General features: G+C 45.8%; 1 protein-coding gene across 1 annotated transcript; it reads right to left on the bottom strand.

Moving 5' to 3' along the window:
• Positions 1-831: 831 nt before the first annotated feature.
• Positions 832-8,461, bottom strand: LOC102955761 (dendrocyte expressed seven transmembrane protein). The gene is made up of 3 exons (XM_007075821.3): positions 7,433-8,461; positions 2,459-2,767; positions 832-979 (listed from the first exon to the last, which is right to left on the bottom strand). The coding sequence occupies exons 1-3, from the start codon at positions 8,459-8,461 to the stop codon at positions 905-907; spliced, it is 1,413 nt and encodes a 470-aa protein (XP_007075883.3). The 3' UTR covers positions 832-904.
• Between the last annotated feature and the right edge of the window lie 6,843 nt (positions 8,462-15,304).

The following is a 15,304-nucleotide window of genomic DNA, read 5'->3' as shown; positions in this document are numbered from 1 at the left end:
ATAAGATGTTAACACTGGGGATGATGGATGAAGGTAAATGGAACTCTATTATTTTACAACTTTTCGGTAAGTCTGAAAAGTTTTCAAAATAAAAGCTTTCAAGATAATGGAATCAATATTTCAGGAGGTTTTCTTTCCCTCATGGGTGTTTGGAGTTTAGAGGAAATAGGCCTCTATATACTGTATAGTCTACATTGAGCGTGGGAGAAAGTGGCTCAAGATGGGCAATTTAACAAGTATTTCCTGTGATTTGGAAACATGTGCTCCTGAGGCAACACTGTCATAAATACCAGATAGAGGATTTGGTAAAAGAGGGGAAAAAAACAAGTGATCCAGGAAAGAAGAGAGTAGGAGCCCAGGTAGTGGTAAGGAGAAATTAGGAGCTGCTAGATATGGGTTTCAAAAAAAGGATTTGTTTTTTTGAATAGGAACAGGGGAAAGGGAGATAGTTCTGTGTATAGTGAATAGCTATGAGAGATATTTAAAAGGGCAGAGAAGGGACAGAAGAGGTTAAAGATATTTTCCTGGCATTATATGTGTTATGTTCTCCTTGGCATTTGCCTATAAGTCAGCAGTAGAAATATTGATTTTTTTCTAATATTTGTTCTGTGTTTTTTTTTTCTTTGAATATTACTCCATGCTGAGGCTCATCCTCCAGGGGTCTGGTTATAATTCTGTTACACCGTGACATCGTCCAAATCATGTGCTTTGGAAGACAGATGACAAAGCCATTAGCCTGGTAGCCCTTCGGCCTTATGAAGAAAAGTGGTTTGGTCCGCAAACTCAAACACCCGAGGAATCACGCAACACAGTTCTCTGCTGTTGGGCAAAAATAGGGACCTGCCGTCAGCAGACCTGAGGAGAATTGCTGGAGCAGTGTGGCCGAGGAGCTGCTTGGCGTCTCTCATGGATTGTCTTCACCTGCAATGCCCATTGGTTTCTTCCTGATCATTTTCAGGACTGGAAGCCAGAAGTGAATCTGAAGAGACAAAAAGATCTATGAATGAGCATTAGAGTCATTTCAGATGCCTGTGACATAAACTTCTCATTGTGGGCTGCTGGCATCAGAAAAACATGCAAAAGACTTGGAAATGGCCAAGGGCGCCTACGTGGCTCAGTCGGTTAAGCGTTTGACTCTTGGTGTCGGCTCAAGTTATGATCTCACCGCTTTGTGGGTTTGAGTCCCACACTGGGCTCTGTGCTGGCAGCGCAGAGCCTGCTTGGGATTCTCTCTCTCTCCCTCTGTCTCTGCCCCTCTCACACTTGGGCTGTCTCTGTCTCTCTCAAGATAAATCAATAAACTTACCCAAAAAATAAAGAAATAAAATGGTCTTGTGCCATTATAAAAAGGAGAAAAAAAAGAGACTTGGAAATGGCCAGAAACTTATCCTTGTGGGTTACCTTAGCCTTTCATTGTTTCTAAGCCATTTCCCCATTCCCAGCTGTCGGGAGCTGATAGCAACAATGGGAATGATTCTTGTCCACGGACACGTGAAATGACTTTCACCCCGTAAAGTGCAATTAATCCTCCCATCCACCTTGTGGAAGAAGCCAGTTTTGCATCTAGTAAGCACATTCATTTGGGTATTCCTGGTGGCATATATATATATGTGTGTGTGTGTGTGTGTGTGTGCTTTGAACTGTTCTTTGAATTGGTTGGAATTTCTTACTGTCTCTTCATTAATTAATAAGTTAAACAAAACCTTCGATGAGCATTCATTTTATGTGTAGGAAGTCATTATCATATCTATGCATAAATATACATATATGTTATGCCTATAGAAATCCTCTTCATCATATGTACATCATACATATACTTTAATGCTGGAGCATGAACAAATTCTTTGAAGTTTACCAAGCTGTAGTAGATAGTTCCCTCTGTTATTTATTTGTCCTCGATGTGATAAATCGCTCTTACTGGGCATGGTCCTTTAATAATAATTTCAGAAGGCCTTCCCAGTAGCCTCTCTACCTTGTGGCTGACTGTACCTACTTGAAATCAGCGTTGGGGCACCTGGGCGGCTCAGTCGGTTAAGTGGCCGACTTCAGCTCAGGTCATGATCTCGTGGTCCGTGAGTTCGAGCCCCGCGTCGGGCTCTGTGCTGACAGCTCAGAGCCTGGAGCCTGTTTCAGATTCTGTGTCTCCCTCTCTCTGACTCTCCCCCGTTCATGCTCTGTCTCTCTCTGTCTCAAAAATAAGTAAACGTTAAAAAAAAAAAAAAAAAAAAAGAAATCAGCGTTTTGAAAGATATCTTGCAGACCCATCTGGCCCATTCAAAAGCACGAAGCGAAGAGCCTTAGCCACACATATCTATTAATTTTCTCCCCCTGGTGTCCTATCTATTGCTAGGGGTGTGAACCCTAACATGAAATTGAAGAGTGCTTTGCAAGTCCACTGGCCCTTCAAACCCAAAGTCTCCTTCATTACAGATTACATCGCCATCTTGGCTTGCCTTGCCTTTGTAAAGTAGAGATTCTGTTTACTGTTTCCTCCTCCCAGTGCCTGCTTTGCTCTCTTCTTCAGGAGCTTCACATGCAGGTGCCGGACGCGCTCCGTCTGCACGGTGGGGTAGAAGGACGCGGACACCAGGATTTTAAGCTGCGTCAGGATGGAGGACAGCAGTCCCAGCACCACTAGTATCACAAGAATAATGCTGAGAGGAACCCAGGTCTTAGACAGAAGGAGCTTTGGCTCGGGGATGCAGGTGGGTTCAAACAGAGATATGTTAAAGGAAGAGTCATGTATGATGTCTTGAGTTCCTTGCTCCTAAAATGAAAGAATAAGACCCTTAAGATCCATGCCATTTTTGCCCTCAGTCCTTGTCTTGCTCAAGCCTGCCCTGCAATGCATAGCATTTAGCGTGAACCATGCAGGGACTTGGACTGGAGCAGCTCCTTTCGTGTGCTAGCATGGGAGCAAAGACAAGGGCCGAGTGTTCTTTGCAGCGGTTGCAGTGTTTTTCTAAAGCGGGTTTGTGGAAATACAGATTTCCTTGAGAGAAAACGTATCAGATAAGTTTGTCTACTCTGTCCTTTCTTTGGAGAGTCAGGATCCCCATGAGCCTGTTGAAGTCTCTGAGAAGAAGGCAGAGAAATCCATTTCACTTCAGCCAACACTTCTCCTCACACATTTGACCACATAACCCAGTTTTATGGAACACCTGTTTCTACACACTAGGAAACGTGGGACTGATGAAAGATGTTTTTAGCTTAACTGCAGGAGCCTTTTTTTGGGAGCATAGCCCCTTAAGACCCCACCATGTCCTCCCCATCTTGACAAATACCCCGACGGCAGACCACGAGGTCACAAAGATGCAGAAGCATTAAATTATGTTCTAAATCAACCTTCTAGACATTGGGGGCAGGGAATTATTCTTAGCGTAAGAATACTAAGAATAGTATTTGCTGAAGGTGGCTTTAAACCCTTTGTGTAGAGGTCTCAGACAGGACATTGTCTCATCTCTGCTGGATGCTCGGGGGGAATGTGTTCCTTTCTGCTTGAAGGCAAGAGTACAAACCAGTTGCCCTCAGTGGACTGACAACAGAGGGCAAAAGATGACATCGTGCCGCCCAGCCAAGCCACCAGCAAAAGTGTGTGCTGATTCAGCACTTTGTTTTCCCTGACCTGAGAAAGTCATTTAATCTCTCGGTGGATTTGTTTTCTAATTTGGTAAAACAGGAATTAATGGAGCAGATCCTGCCCATGAACAAACTACTCCCAGTGTAAATTAAGCACCTTGGGGATGGAGCGTTAACCTTACAAACTGGAGTACTTAGTAAGTTATTATCACTGCAGCACCCCAGAGCTGGGGGGGCAGGGGCGGGCAGGAAGAGGGAAACGACTTCTCCAAAAGAACACAACCACACCTAGAGAACAGAGTGCACCTTGAGCTGCCCCAGTACCTGTGAAGACTCTGGAAACTTCAAACCTGGGGCGTCTCTATAGATGTCAAGTCAAATCTGTAATTTCTCCACCACTGTGCCTAAGCAATGAAAAGCCTTTCTGTTGCCTTTCATTTTCTCTTATTAAAAAGACAGTTCACCTACAATTAAATATAGAGATTTCAGTCCCCAGAGCAAGGCATGTGCTCTTTTTAATACTAGTGAAGAAACAAACACATCGAGTGAGTCAGTGATGAGAAATCTTGCAATAAGAAAGCAGCGGGTGTCCGGTCTTGGAAGAAGTTACTTAATCTAGGAATCTAACTGGGGATTTTGCATTTGGGACTCAGGGCTTCATAAAGATTGAGTCAACATTTTTGTACAGGGTTGGTGGAGGGTAATGTGGAAGACAAATGAATTCTCTCAAAATGCTGAGCAATATGCTAAATGGTACCCTGATGCTTTAAAATGTGTTTACCTCTCATAAGTAAACAATTTGCCAAGACAGCGTTGAGTAATGGACCGAGGACCCGCTCTGGTATCAGACAGTCCTGAAAAGCTAATGCAGACAAATGCTGTGCACAATACGTGCTCAATAAGTTAACAATGCTGGCTACTTTTACTTATGATGCCCACCCATCCAGCTAGCTCCCTTTGGGTCATTTCCCTTCTTTCTTCTCTACTTAAAAGACTTATTTAAAATCATATGAAAGTGGGAGAGAAATATTGGCAAAACCCTGAGGTGATGTTTCTCTTCCTGCTCAACCTGCAGCAACAGAGGGACCCACGGCCACCAAGGGCATCCTGGGATAAGGGCAGGACACTGCAGGTCCCTGGAGCCAGCGGCTGATGGCAGTCTCCCAGGCACGGCAGGAGAGAGTTTGCGAGGAGCCCCCACAGCAGTCTCGTACCCACACCTGCCCCAGCACCCACCGCCCTGCTGTCGCTATGCGAGAGGGTGGCGGCCTCCCCCACCAGGATGTGAGTGTGCAGTGGCAGCTGGCAAAGCTTAGACATCTTTGCATCTCCAGTACCCTGTGATGCCCAAAAATGTATTTGTCAGGACATTGTCATTGGAAAGCTTCTGGGCTTTTTTTGGAAGGCAGAACTTGCCTTTTTCTCATTCTGTCTAAAATGGTGAGAATTCACAAAGCAGGCATGGGTATTGGCTGAGGGAGAAATGTGAGAGAGAAGCAAAACGAGAAGGGGGGAGAGGAAGAACCGAGCAAGGAAAAAAGACAAAGGAGAATGGGTTGGGGGAGGGGAAGGGAGAGACCCTTTTCCCTGCCACGCCCAGGATTAAGCATGTCTGCAGAGTTAGTTTAGCTTTCACTGGAGACACCGCTTCCATTATTCCCCCTGCTCCAGATATCTAGAGCAACAGAGATCTTGTAATTAACTGAATTCTTCAGGGGCAGCAGAATGCTCAGGGTAATCAACTCTGAGAAGCAGCCCAGGATTAGAGGGGGTGGAGTCGACCTACCTGCTGAGCCAGAGGAAGCTGGGAAGAAAAGTGTGGATGCTACCAGAAGACCCCAGTTCCCGAGACAAAGAGAGCCCGTGGAAGAGTGGGGCTTCAAAGGAGGCCTTGCAGGCATCCTTTCTGCCGTTTCCTTCTAAGGTTTCCGGGACTGTAGCTTGACCAAAAACAAGGGAAAATCAGACATGTGCAGACAGCTATTGGTGTTTTCACTAGCCCAGGCTGGCGCAATCTACCCCACCATGAGCAACACTCACGCCCACATACACACACTCAAACACGCATGTACACACACATACATGCACATAAACACGCATGTCCCACCTAGCTCAGCTTCACAACCTCTGGGTTTAGAAAAAAATCAAGACAATGTCTGACAATACCCACATCCTCTGACATGCCCACATAATCACAAACTTCCCCACAGAAAAATGGAAAAGAAAAAAGGCGGGAGGCACAAAACTCATGGTCTTCTTGCTTGGGACACAGCTGCCAAGAGGAACAAGAATGAAGGAGAGAAAGGCAGATTCCCTGAGACTCAGGGGGCACCAGCTCAGAGAAACACACTATCTTGACCAATTAAGATTGTCATAGATCCATCCCATGGCTTTCAGCTCCCTTCTTTTGGGCGGAGTTTAGAACAGTGGTTCTCAATCTTGGCCGCACGTCAGAACTGCTTGGAGAGTTTTTAAAAATCCCTCACCCAGGCCTCACCCCAATCCACTTAAATCTGATTCCCGGGTGTTTGTTGGCTTGTTCAGGTCCACAGTGAAGGCACCGTGTGGCTATGGCAGATAATCACTGACTTAGAAGGTCCTTGCTTTTGGCGCCTGCACCAAATTTTCTCGAAATATGGTCTCTATAGACCACCTACTTTGAAATCCCATGGAGTGTTTATTAAAAGTACTCTCCCCGGGACACTTGGGCGGCTCAAGCATCTGACCCTTGATTTCGGCTCAGGTCACACTTAAGGTTGAGAACCACTGACCTAAAAAACCAAGGTAGCTCTTTTCTTTTCTTTTCTTTTCTTTTCTTTTCTTTTCTTTTCTTTTCCTTTCCTTTTCTTTTCTTTTTTAGGGGGTGTTATCATATACTAGCACCAGCCATAATATCTGGTCACTTAGGAGCCCATTTTTCAGCAACCCTCCTCTTAAATGCTCTGCTGATGCATTGACAGGCCTCCTATGTTGCATACGGACTCAAGATGCAAAGAAAAGAAGTTCTCATTCACAGAAGTTGCTCAAAGTCTACCTGCACAGGTCCAAGGGAGAGAAGAAGACAGACTCTAGGTTCATGCCAGGTACTCTTGCTTGAAAACCAACTTTATGTCCCATATCAGAGACACCTATTCTCCCAGTTCAGTGTTTGCTAACTATAGAAAGCTAAAAAATTCCCTCCCTCCAGAGATATAAGATCCTAAGGCCTGAAACCTATACATGTTACTTTATTTGGAAAAAAGGGACGTTGCAGTAGTGACCAAGATAAAGATCTCGAGATGGAGAATTTACCCTGATTATCTCAGTGAGCCTTAACACAATCACATTCATCCTGTAAGAGGAAAGCAGAGAGAGATTTTACATACACAGAGAAGACAATGTGAAGACATAAGTGAAGATGGGGGTTGCAGCCACAGCCAAGAAAAGCCAACAAGCCACCAGACGCTGTAAGAAGCAACAAGTAGATTCTTCCCTAGAGTCCAAAGTGATTGTGGCCCTGCTCGCACTTAATTTCAGCTCAGTGGTACTGATTTTGGACTTGTTACCCCCAGAACTATAAGAGAATAAATTTTTGTTCTTTCAAACCACCCAGTTTGGGTCAATTTGTTAGAGCAGCCACAGGAAACTGAAACGGTGACCAAAGATTTTCAGGATGACATCATACTCTAACAACAGGATTTCAAGTCAACTTAACCAACAATTGTTGGGCTCCTTCTACATGCCAGACGCTGTGCCATCATGGGAATCCCAAGATGAATAAGGCAGTGCCCTGCTCTGGGAGGTTCATGATCTTTTTCAAGGCAAGCCAGCAAATAGCCGGGACGCTTCGCAAGAAGCACCTGTGAATGCTTACCTCTCTGTGCAGTTTCAGGTGGACCTCCAGCCCTGGCAAGCCTTGGAAATGTTTGCCCACTGAGAAAATGAGCTGATACAGAAGATAATCTATGGCTGCAAACAGCACCCAGATGTAGAGGTGGGTAAGAATGGGGAGGAAAAACAGCCCCAGGTTCTTCCTCTCTTTAGGAGACGGCCAGAAAGATGGGATGACAACGTGTTTCTTCCTTTCCTTCTTATTCAGTGGGAGGACACAGGGCCTCTGTAGTTGCCTCTCCATTTCATCGAACCGAACAAATTGTTTAGTGATGAAGATATTTTCAAACTTCCAACCACAAGGGTCCAAAAATCGCTTCATGAAGAGGCCAGTGCCAAGTAGCACCAGCAAAAGCCCTGCTAGGGCAAGGAGCTGCCGTCCCAGGGAGGACAATACCTCTGTTGCCGTCACCATCTGGTACAAGACACCCAGGACTTGGCCTTTGGTGTCATTTAGCTGTGCCTCCAGGGCTTGGCTGGGACTGAAAAGAGAGACAGCCAGAGTCTGGTTCCAAGAAATAAGGTCATCAAATAGACTTAGGTGAGTGGCAAGGCCATAAATCCACTGAATGGCTTCAATATATTTTTTCAAAAGTGGAAAATGTATGGAAAAGCTCTTGGCCCTTAGGTTGCAAGTCATACTGTCCAGGAGACCTTTGAAGTTATGAAAAATATTTTCCACGTGTCCTAAGATTACTATCCCTGTGCCAGCTGCAATCAAAGCATTCCTGCCCTCCCGCAGGCCGCAGGAAAGGAAGAAGAGGAGAATGAAACATCGTGCATGCTTGGAGCAGCAAAGCAGAACACAAGTGACCATCCAGGAGGAGCTAAAGGCGATGAATGTGGACAGACACCCGGAAAAGGCCATAGACAAGAGGCCCACTGAAATGAGAGCAACAAAAGAGCAAACTCCCAAATGTTGGATAAAGTCCATCCATCCAGGGCTTCTTGGAGACACATACATCCCCCAGAGACCTAGGAAGATATCAGCGCCTGAGGTAAAGACACCCATGCTCCTTGTGTCCCTGGAAATCAAAAAGAAACCAGGGTCAGGCACTGCTTTCGAATGTCCTCTGTCACTGTGTAAAGGACATGGGGGTAGATTGGTTGCAAAAAATGGCCGTAATTCTTTACCCATCTCTACCTCCACACCCCCACCACCACCCCCTTTTTTAAAGTAGGCTTCACGCCCAGTGAAGAGCCAACACAGAGCCCGATGCGGGGTTTGAACTTATAACCCTGAGATCAGGACCCGAGCTGAGATCGAGAGTCAGATGCTTAACCAACAGAGCCACCTAGGCACCCCTCCTCATCCCTTTAAATGCCACTTTACAGCTTCTCCCGTCAAGAGGTGGGAGAAACAGAATCCAATAAGAGGTGGGTGAGTCTATTTCTCCAGCCCTTGTATTTGGAATGGCTTTGTGATGTCTTTGATCCATAGAACGCAGCAGAAGTGACAGTGTGCCAGTCCTGAGTCTATGATCCACTTCTTCTCCCTTGGAGCCTTACTACTGACTTTTTAACAGGTCCAGGTGTGTTAGTCTCCTGCAACAAATTGCCACAAGCTTAGGGGTTTATAGAAACACACATTTATTCTCTTACAGTTCTGCAAGTCAGAAGTCTAAAATGAGTCCAGAGAGCTAATGTTCCTTCTGGAGGCTCCAGGGAAGAATCCATTTCTCACCCTTTCCAGCATCTGGAAGCTCTTGGACTCTCCTCCATTTCAAAGCCAGCAATGTTGCACCTTCTTTCCTCTCAGACCTCTGCTGCTATCCTTATATCCTTTTGGGACTCTGATTCTCTTGCCTCCCTTTAGAAGGATCCCTGTGATTATATTGGGCCCACCCAGATGAACCTGGATCATCTCCCCATCTCAAGGTCCTTAGCTTAATCCCATATGTAGAGACCCTATCACTATGTAAAATAACATATTAACAGGCTCTGGGCCTTAGGACATGGACAGCTTGGGTGTGGGGGGACGTGAATGAGCCCATCTCACCAGATTTGGCTCTAACCAATAGCCAGCCAATAGCCAATCAACTGCCAAACACCTGAAGGGGGCCCTCCTAGACCAGCCAGTCACGAGGCAGCCCATCAGCTGAGCACAGCTACTTGAGTAGTAAGAAATGCTTATTTATCTTAAGTCACCGAATTCTGTGCTGCTTTCTCAGGCGCTGGTTGTGAATTGATAAAAACAGCAATACTGTATCATGGATCTTAATAATGGAAATAAACCCTAGGCTGAAGAATAGGCTAAAATTTCAACACATTGCGTTATGTAAGATCACTTTTTAATAGTCATCTATTTTTTTCTGCCCTAATCTTGCAGACCAGAAAGCATACCAAGGGCACCCAAACCTAAATGAGGCGCCAGACTGAAGCCATTGTGTCTCTGCCCTGTAACAGTTGTGTCTTACCCACACCCTCCAGCCCGCCCTTACCCTCTGAGGGCAGTTGCTCTCTGAGAATCTTGCAAGGGAAATAAGAATGTTTTGTCACTGAACGGATCGCCTTTTCTTTATTCCCAGATCTGGCAGGATTAAAATGAAGGTGCTAATGAGCCTGCTACCACCCTGTCAGTCATGCATCTTTAGGTCTGTGATGCACTCAGACGGTCTTGGGTTCATTTGGAATGATATAAAATCAATTTGAGACGTTTCTTCCTTGATTGGCATGAAAGTATCTAAAGAGAGCATACGGTATGTGTGGGATTTTAAAGAAGATATTGATCAGCTTTTAAACACTGTCAAATAAGGGCGCCTGGGTGGCTCAGTTAAGCATCTGACTCTTGATTTCGGCTCAGGTCACGATCTCATGGTCATGAGATTGAGCCCCGAATTCAGCTCTGCACTGATGGTGTGGGGCCTGCTTGGAATTCTCTCTCTCTCTCTCTCTCTCTCTCCCCTTCTCTGTCCCTCCTCAATTTATGCATGTGTGCACGTGCTCTCTCTCTCTCTCTCTCTCAAAATAATAAGTAAACTTAAAAAAAAAAAACACCATCAAATACATCCCTTCTCACATCAGATAAGCTGGGGCTGGATTTCTGGAATAGCTGGACAATGTTTGAGCCAGGATTATACTCAGTGTGTGAGAGGTGCCCACGTATTGGCTAGTGGGCATGAACCGAGCAATTCAAGGAAAAGGAACGATTCTTTTTGTGTTCAGGCTGAATGAAGTTGATGAAGAGTGGAAAGGAGATGGACAAAGAGGCAAGTTAGGAACAAACCTGTGGATGTTTCTCCTACAATAATGTAGAGGGCGTACGACTCCCGTCACGTGAGGGGAAACTCTCGGCACAGAAAAGAGACCTGGAGAGAAATGAAGTGTTGAAGAAGGGTGATTACCATGTGGGACCGGCCTTTTTAGAGATTCGGAATCCCACATAAGAGGATATTCTCACCCTGTCCAGAGGGGAATTGGAATAGCTGTTAGAACAGGGACCAGCAAAAGGACGGAGGTCTTTCCTCCTACACGCTTGCCTCCTTTCAAATTTGGAAGCTGGTTTGGAGGTTGGTCGTTCTTCCATGCACTGACCCCTCTCCCACTCTGTTTTGACCCCTGGAAATCAACAAAGGGCTCCTGTGCCCCCGAACCTTCCCCAGCACTGCCAGCCAGAGTCAGCTGCCTCGTGGGCTGGACGGGAGGACAGCTGCTGTCAGCGGTGAGCAGGTGGGCAGGACACGATGCATCAGAGCAGGTCGGAAGTGCTGCCCTCCTCGCAGCCATGTCCCTGTTCACTTTCTTTGCCATAGCTTTGGGTTTGACCCCCAAACCTTTATTTGTCTAAATGATCCACTAATAGGGATTAACAGCCCATTCCGTTCACTTTATGTAGAGTATCTCTCTCCCTGAAGCCCCCAAAGACAAATGCTCTTTGCATTTCACACAGAAGCCGAGGCTCAGAGGCTCGCGGAAATCCGAGCCTCAGAGCACCCAGAGAGTCGGTGGTGGGGTCCAGACCTGCTCTCCCTGCCTCCCGGTCCAGCTCCCTGCACCCCACGCCATGGCCAGATTCCATGACTCCAGCTTATGTGACAGGACACTCAGCTCATTGTGTGTCTGCTGGAAAAGCATGACACGTTCTGCCAGTGACGTCATGTTTAAGAGTTGACCTGTGTATCACAAACCCATTTCTACCTGCTCACTTTTCCCCCTGCCGAAGATAGTTGGCCCTGTAAGGCTGTGTCTCGATTCAGCAGGTTTTTCTCTCAAGCAAATCAGAAATCCCAGCTGTTTTGGCTTTTTTTTCGAATATGCTTCGTGAGGCACCCTTCTCCTGGCTTCCTACAAAATTAATAATGTGTATTTTGGATTCATATTTCCCTTCTCTCGTCTTCATTCTTGCACAGTGTGTTCCTAATACAGATATTTCTCTGACAGTAAGAAACAGATTTACGGACACATTAAAAGTTTAACATTGGGCGATACAAACTAATAACAATTAAATAAGATATACAGCTGCAATTTTGTCCTGTAAGAGGCACATGTTTTCTTAATGAGCAACAGATTTAATATTATCCTCCTTATTTTTGTACTGAAAACAGCACATCACCAAAAGACACCAAAACTTTCTGCAGTGAGAGGATTGAGTGTCTCCTCTCTTATTTTACAGTTTAAGCCACAGACCTGGGCTTGGGACCACATGTCCAGAAGCTGGTGTCCAGTCTGCCCTTCCTGTCATTGTTGAACGTGGCCTTGATTTCTTCCCCAATCTGTTTCTCATTTTCCCTACTTGAATATCAGTTCCACCTGAGCTCCTTTCTGGTGTAGTTGGACGAGGAGAGTTTTAGCAAACCCCTTAAGACGACCAGGACAGAAAGTGCCCAGTAAATGCAGCCCATTTCTTGTTTTTTTTTTTTTTTTGGCGGCCACAAAAAAAAAAAAAATTGAGAACTTGAGAACTTCTATTCTCTGAAGGTCTTCAAGCAACAACTGGATGCCCCAAGTTCAAGGGAGGCATAGCGACAGGAGTGGGATTGCACTGCCTTCCCAGCACCGCTGTTTCCATGGCTCCTTTAGAAGTCTGCTGATTCCCTTCCTCTTCTGCAGAGGTATGATTGTCCTGTTAAAGTTTCCTTGGATGGCCCCAATTCTTCCCTTTGAGGCAAATCTGGGAATCCAGATTTGGAGAAGTCAGTTGCTCCTTTCTTTCCCATAGACTTTGTCAAGCAGAGACCCAGATTCCTAAATTTCATTTTGAGAGCCAAAAGGAATCTTACAGATCAGGGCATCTTAAACTTGAGTCTATGATCACTGGGACAGCCTTGTTACAATGCAGATTTTGGTCCTAAAGGTCTAGAATGGCGCCTGAGACTTTGCCTTTCTGGCAAGTTCCCAGGTGGCTGATGCTGCTTATCTGAGGACAGGCACTGGGTAGCAAGCTCTTGAATTCCGCCCTGTCCGATAGCACTTTCTGTGATGAGGGAAATGTTCTGTATCTGTGCTGTCCAACACAGCACTAGCCATATGCGATGATTGAACACTTGAAATAGAGCCAGTGTGACTGAGGAGTTGAATTTTTAACTTGATTTAATTTTAATAATTCAAATTTAAATAGTCCCGTGTCGCTGGTGTCATGGTACTGAAGGGCACAGCTCTAGATGATTGACACCTTGCCAGCTGATTTCCACAGATGAGGAAACAAAATCCAACGAGGCGAAGGGACTGGCTGAGGCTGTCCTGGCAATGGAGACAGAGCTGGGGGGGGAGGAGACCCCAGTTCTCCCCCACTTTTCCCATCACATCAGCATCTCACTTCTGACTCTTTGCGAACTCTGTTTCAAAATCCTTACCGGTGTTCCTGGGTAATGGAGTTAAAATTTCCCACATGCCAAAAAAAAGAAAAAAAGAAAAAAAAATTTTCCCATATACCAAGTTTGCCCTCAGGCACCCCAACACACATAAATAGAAAAGTGGACAAACTGTTGCTTGTGCCTCCCAGGCTTAGCAAAATAACAACAATAATAGGTAATGTCTCTCAATTTGTCCACCAAGTGCCTGGTCACTGTTTTTGCATCTGATGTACCTTATTTCTAATCTTCATGGCTCTAGATATTATAGATATTATTATAGCTATATATTTTAGATGAGAGAACTGAGGCTCAGAGAGGTTAAATAACTTGCCCAAGGTCACACAGCTGATAAGTGGATGAACTGGAATTCTGACCCGAATTTAAGTGCCACTGAGGGTTCAAGATGGGCAGCTTCCTAGACTCTCTTAAAACGGTCTTAAAGGAGTAGTTTGTTTTGTTTTTTTTTTTAAACGTTTATCTTTGTTTTTCAGAGAGAGAGAGAGAGAGAGACAGAGCATGAGTGGGGGAGAGGCAGAGACAGAGGGAGACACAGAATCCGAAGCAAGCTCCAGGCTCTGAGCTGTCAGCACAGAGCCCGATGCAGGGCTCGAACTCATCAACTGTGAGGTCATGACCTGAGCCGAAGTCGGACGCTCACCCGACTGGGCCACCCAGGCGCCCCAAGGAGTAGTTTCTAAATTTGTTTGAAATATATTCCCAGAACCCTAATCACGCATGCATCCAGAAATGTGGATTTCACAGTGCTGGTGTCAGCTCTCCTTGCACTGTCGTCTGCATCTGGTAGCCCCCTCCCCCTCTGCCAGCACATGTCCAGCGGACCCTCCAGAGCTGACTGGGGATCTCTTTTCCCCGGGCCGGCACTTTTGCTCAGCTGTGTCCTACTCCATGTTTTCCTTAGAGACTATTCCGGCCAGCGTTAAGCTCAGGCTCACTCCTCCCCTGAACGAGCCCATTTGGTGTCAGGCCCATCCCGGTCTGAGGTCAAGGCCGCAGGTCCATCGTTCTCTCCCAGGATCAGGGAGCTGAGAGGTAGGTTCAGTGCAGGTGCCCACACTTTCTGTTGGGCTGGGGACCGGGGGGGGGGGGGGCATGTCGCAGGGTCGGGCTGTCCTGTGCTGGAAAATCAGGGCAGTGTGGATAGCCCTCAGCATTTTAAATACTTACAAGGGTCAGACAAGCACTGTAAAGAATAAAGGAAATCAGGAGGCACAGACACTTCTTGGGGTGAGGGGTATAGAGCAATGGGCAGTAGGTCTTGGGGGCCAGAGAGCCCAGGCCCCAGTTACAGTTATAGGTACAGTAGCCTCCAAACCAACAGATTTTTTTCAAGCCTGTATGGAGTCCCAGTGTTGCCAAATTTTCTGCTGTTGTTTTTTTTTTTTTTTTTCCAAAAGAAGCCAGAAATCTAGACTCTTGGGGGTAACATCTCCTGATACGTGTATATATATATATGTGTGTGTGTGTGTGTGTGTGTGTGTATGTGTATATATATATATATATGTATATATATATGTGTGTGTGTATATACATACACACATAAAAACTTTTTAAATACTCTAGCTGCTTTTCAGCCACTGACTGTCAGTTTGCGAGTCTTGGTCTTTGGGGAATCCTCACTGCTCCTTCCTCTCTGCTCTGCCTCCCTCCTTAACCTTATTCTTCCTCCTCTCCTTCGTTTTATCCCCTGGGACATTTTAGAATCATGCTGTAGGCCAGTTTCCAGTCTCATGCATAAAGGTTTTTCTCTATGCCTTGGGAATATTTATTTTCCCCAAAGATCTCTAACTCTATTCCCTTCCCTCTGTCAGTGCTTACCCGATGGAGCCCCTCCCTCCCTCTCTCCATTGCTTCTTGTGGGAGCTGCTAAAAGGCTAACCTGATCCTTTTAACCTGCAATTTCTCTTTGTTTTGCCTCCATTATCGATAATGTTTATTGCCTGACTCAACATCCTTGTCTCCCCAGGACAGAGTACCTGCTTCTTGCTTTTACCAACAGCAATATCCCAAGAGCAATTACCGCTTTCCTGCCTTCATCCCTAAAC

Source organism: Panthera tigris, chromosome F2 (genome assembly GCF_018350195.1).
Source record: "Panthera tigris isolate Pti1 chromosome F2, P.tigris_Pti1_mat1.1, whole genome shotgun sequence".
Taxonomy (NCBI): Eukaryota; Metazoa; Chordata; class Mammalia; order Carnivora; family Felidae; genus Panthera; species Panthera tigris.
This window is presented reverse-complemented; position numbering and strand designations above follow the sequence as displayed.

What these genes read in the sequence shown, in the direction of transcription:
- LOC102955761 (XM_007075821.3), bottom strand. Translation starts at nt 8,461, where the DNA reads ATGGGTGTCTTTACCTCAGGCGCTGATATCTTCCTAGGTCTCTGGGGG. An exon ending in ACCTGAAACTGCACAGAGAG is followed by an intron (nt 2,768 to 7,432) that starts GTAAGCATTCAC and finishes CTTTCATTTTAG; the next exon opens with GAGCAAGGAACTCAAGACAT. An exon ending in AGAATCTCTACTTTACAAAG is followed by an intron (nt 980 to 2,458) that starts GCAAGGCAAGCC and finishes TTGTCTCTTCAG; the next exon opens with ATTCACTTCTGGCTTCCAGT.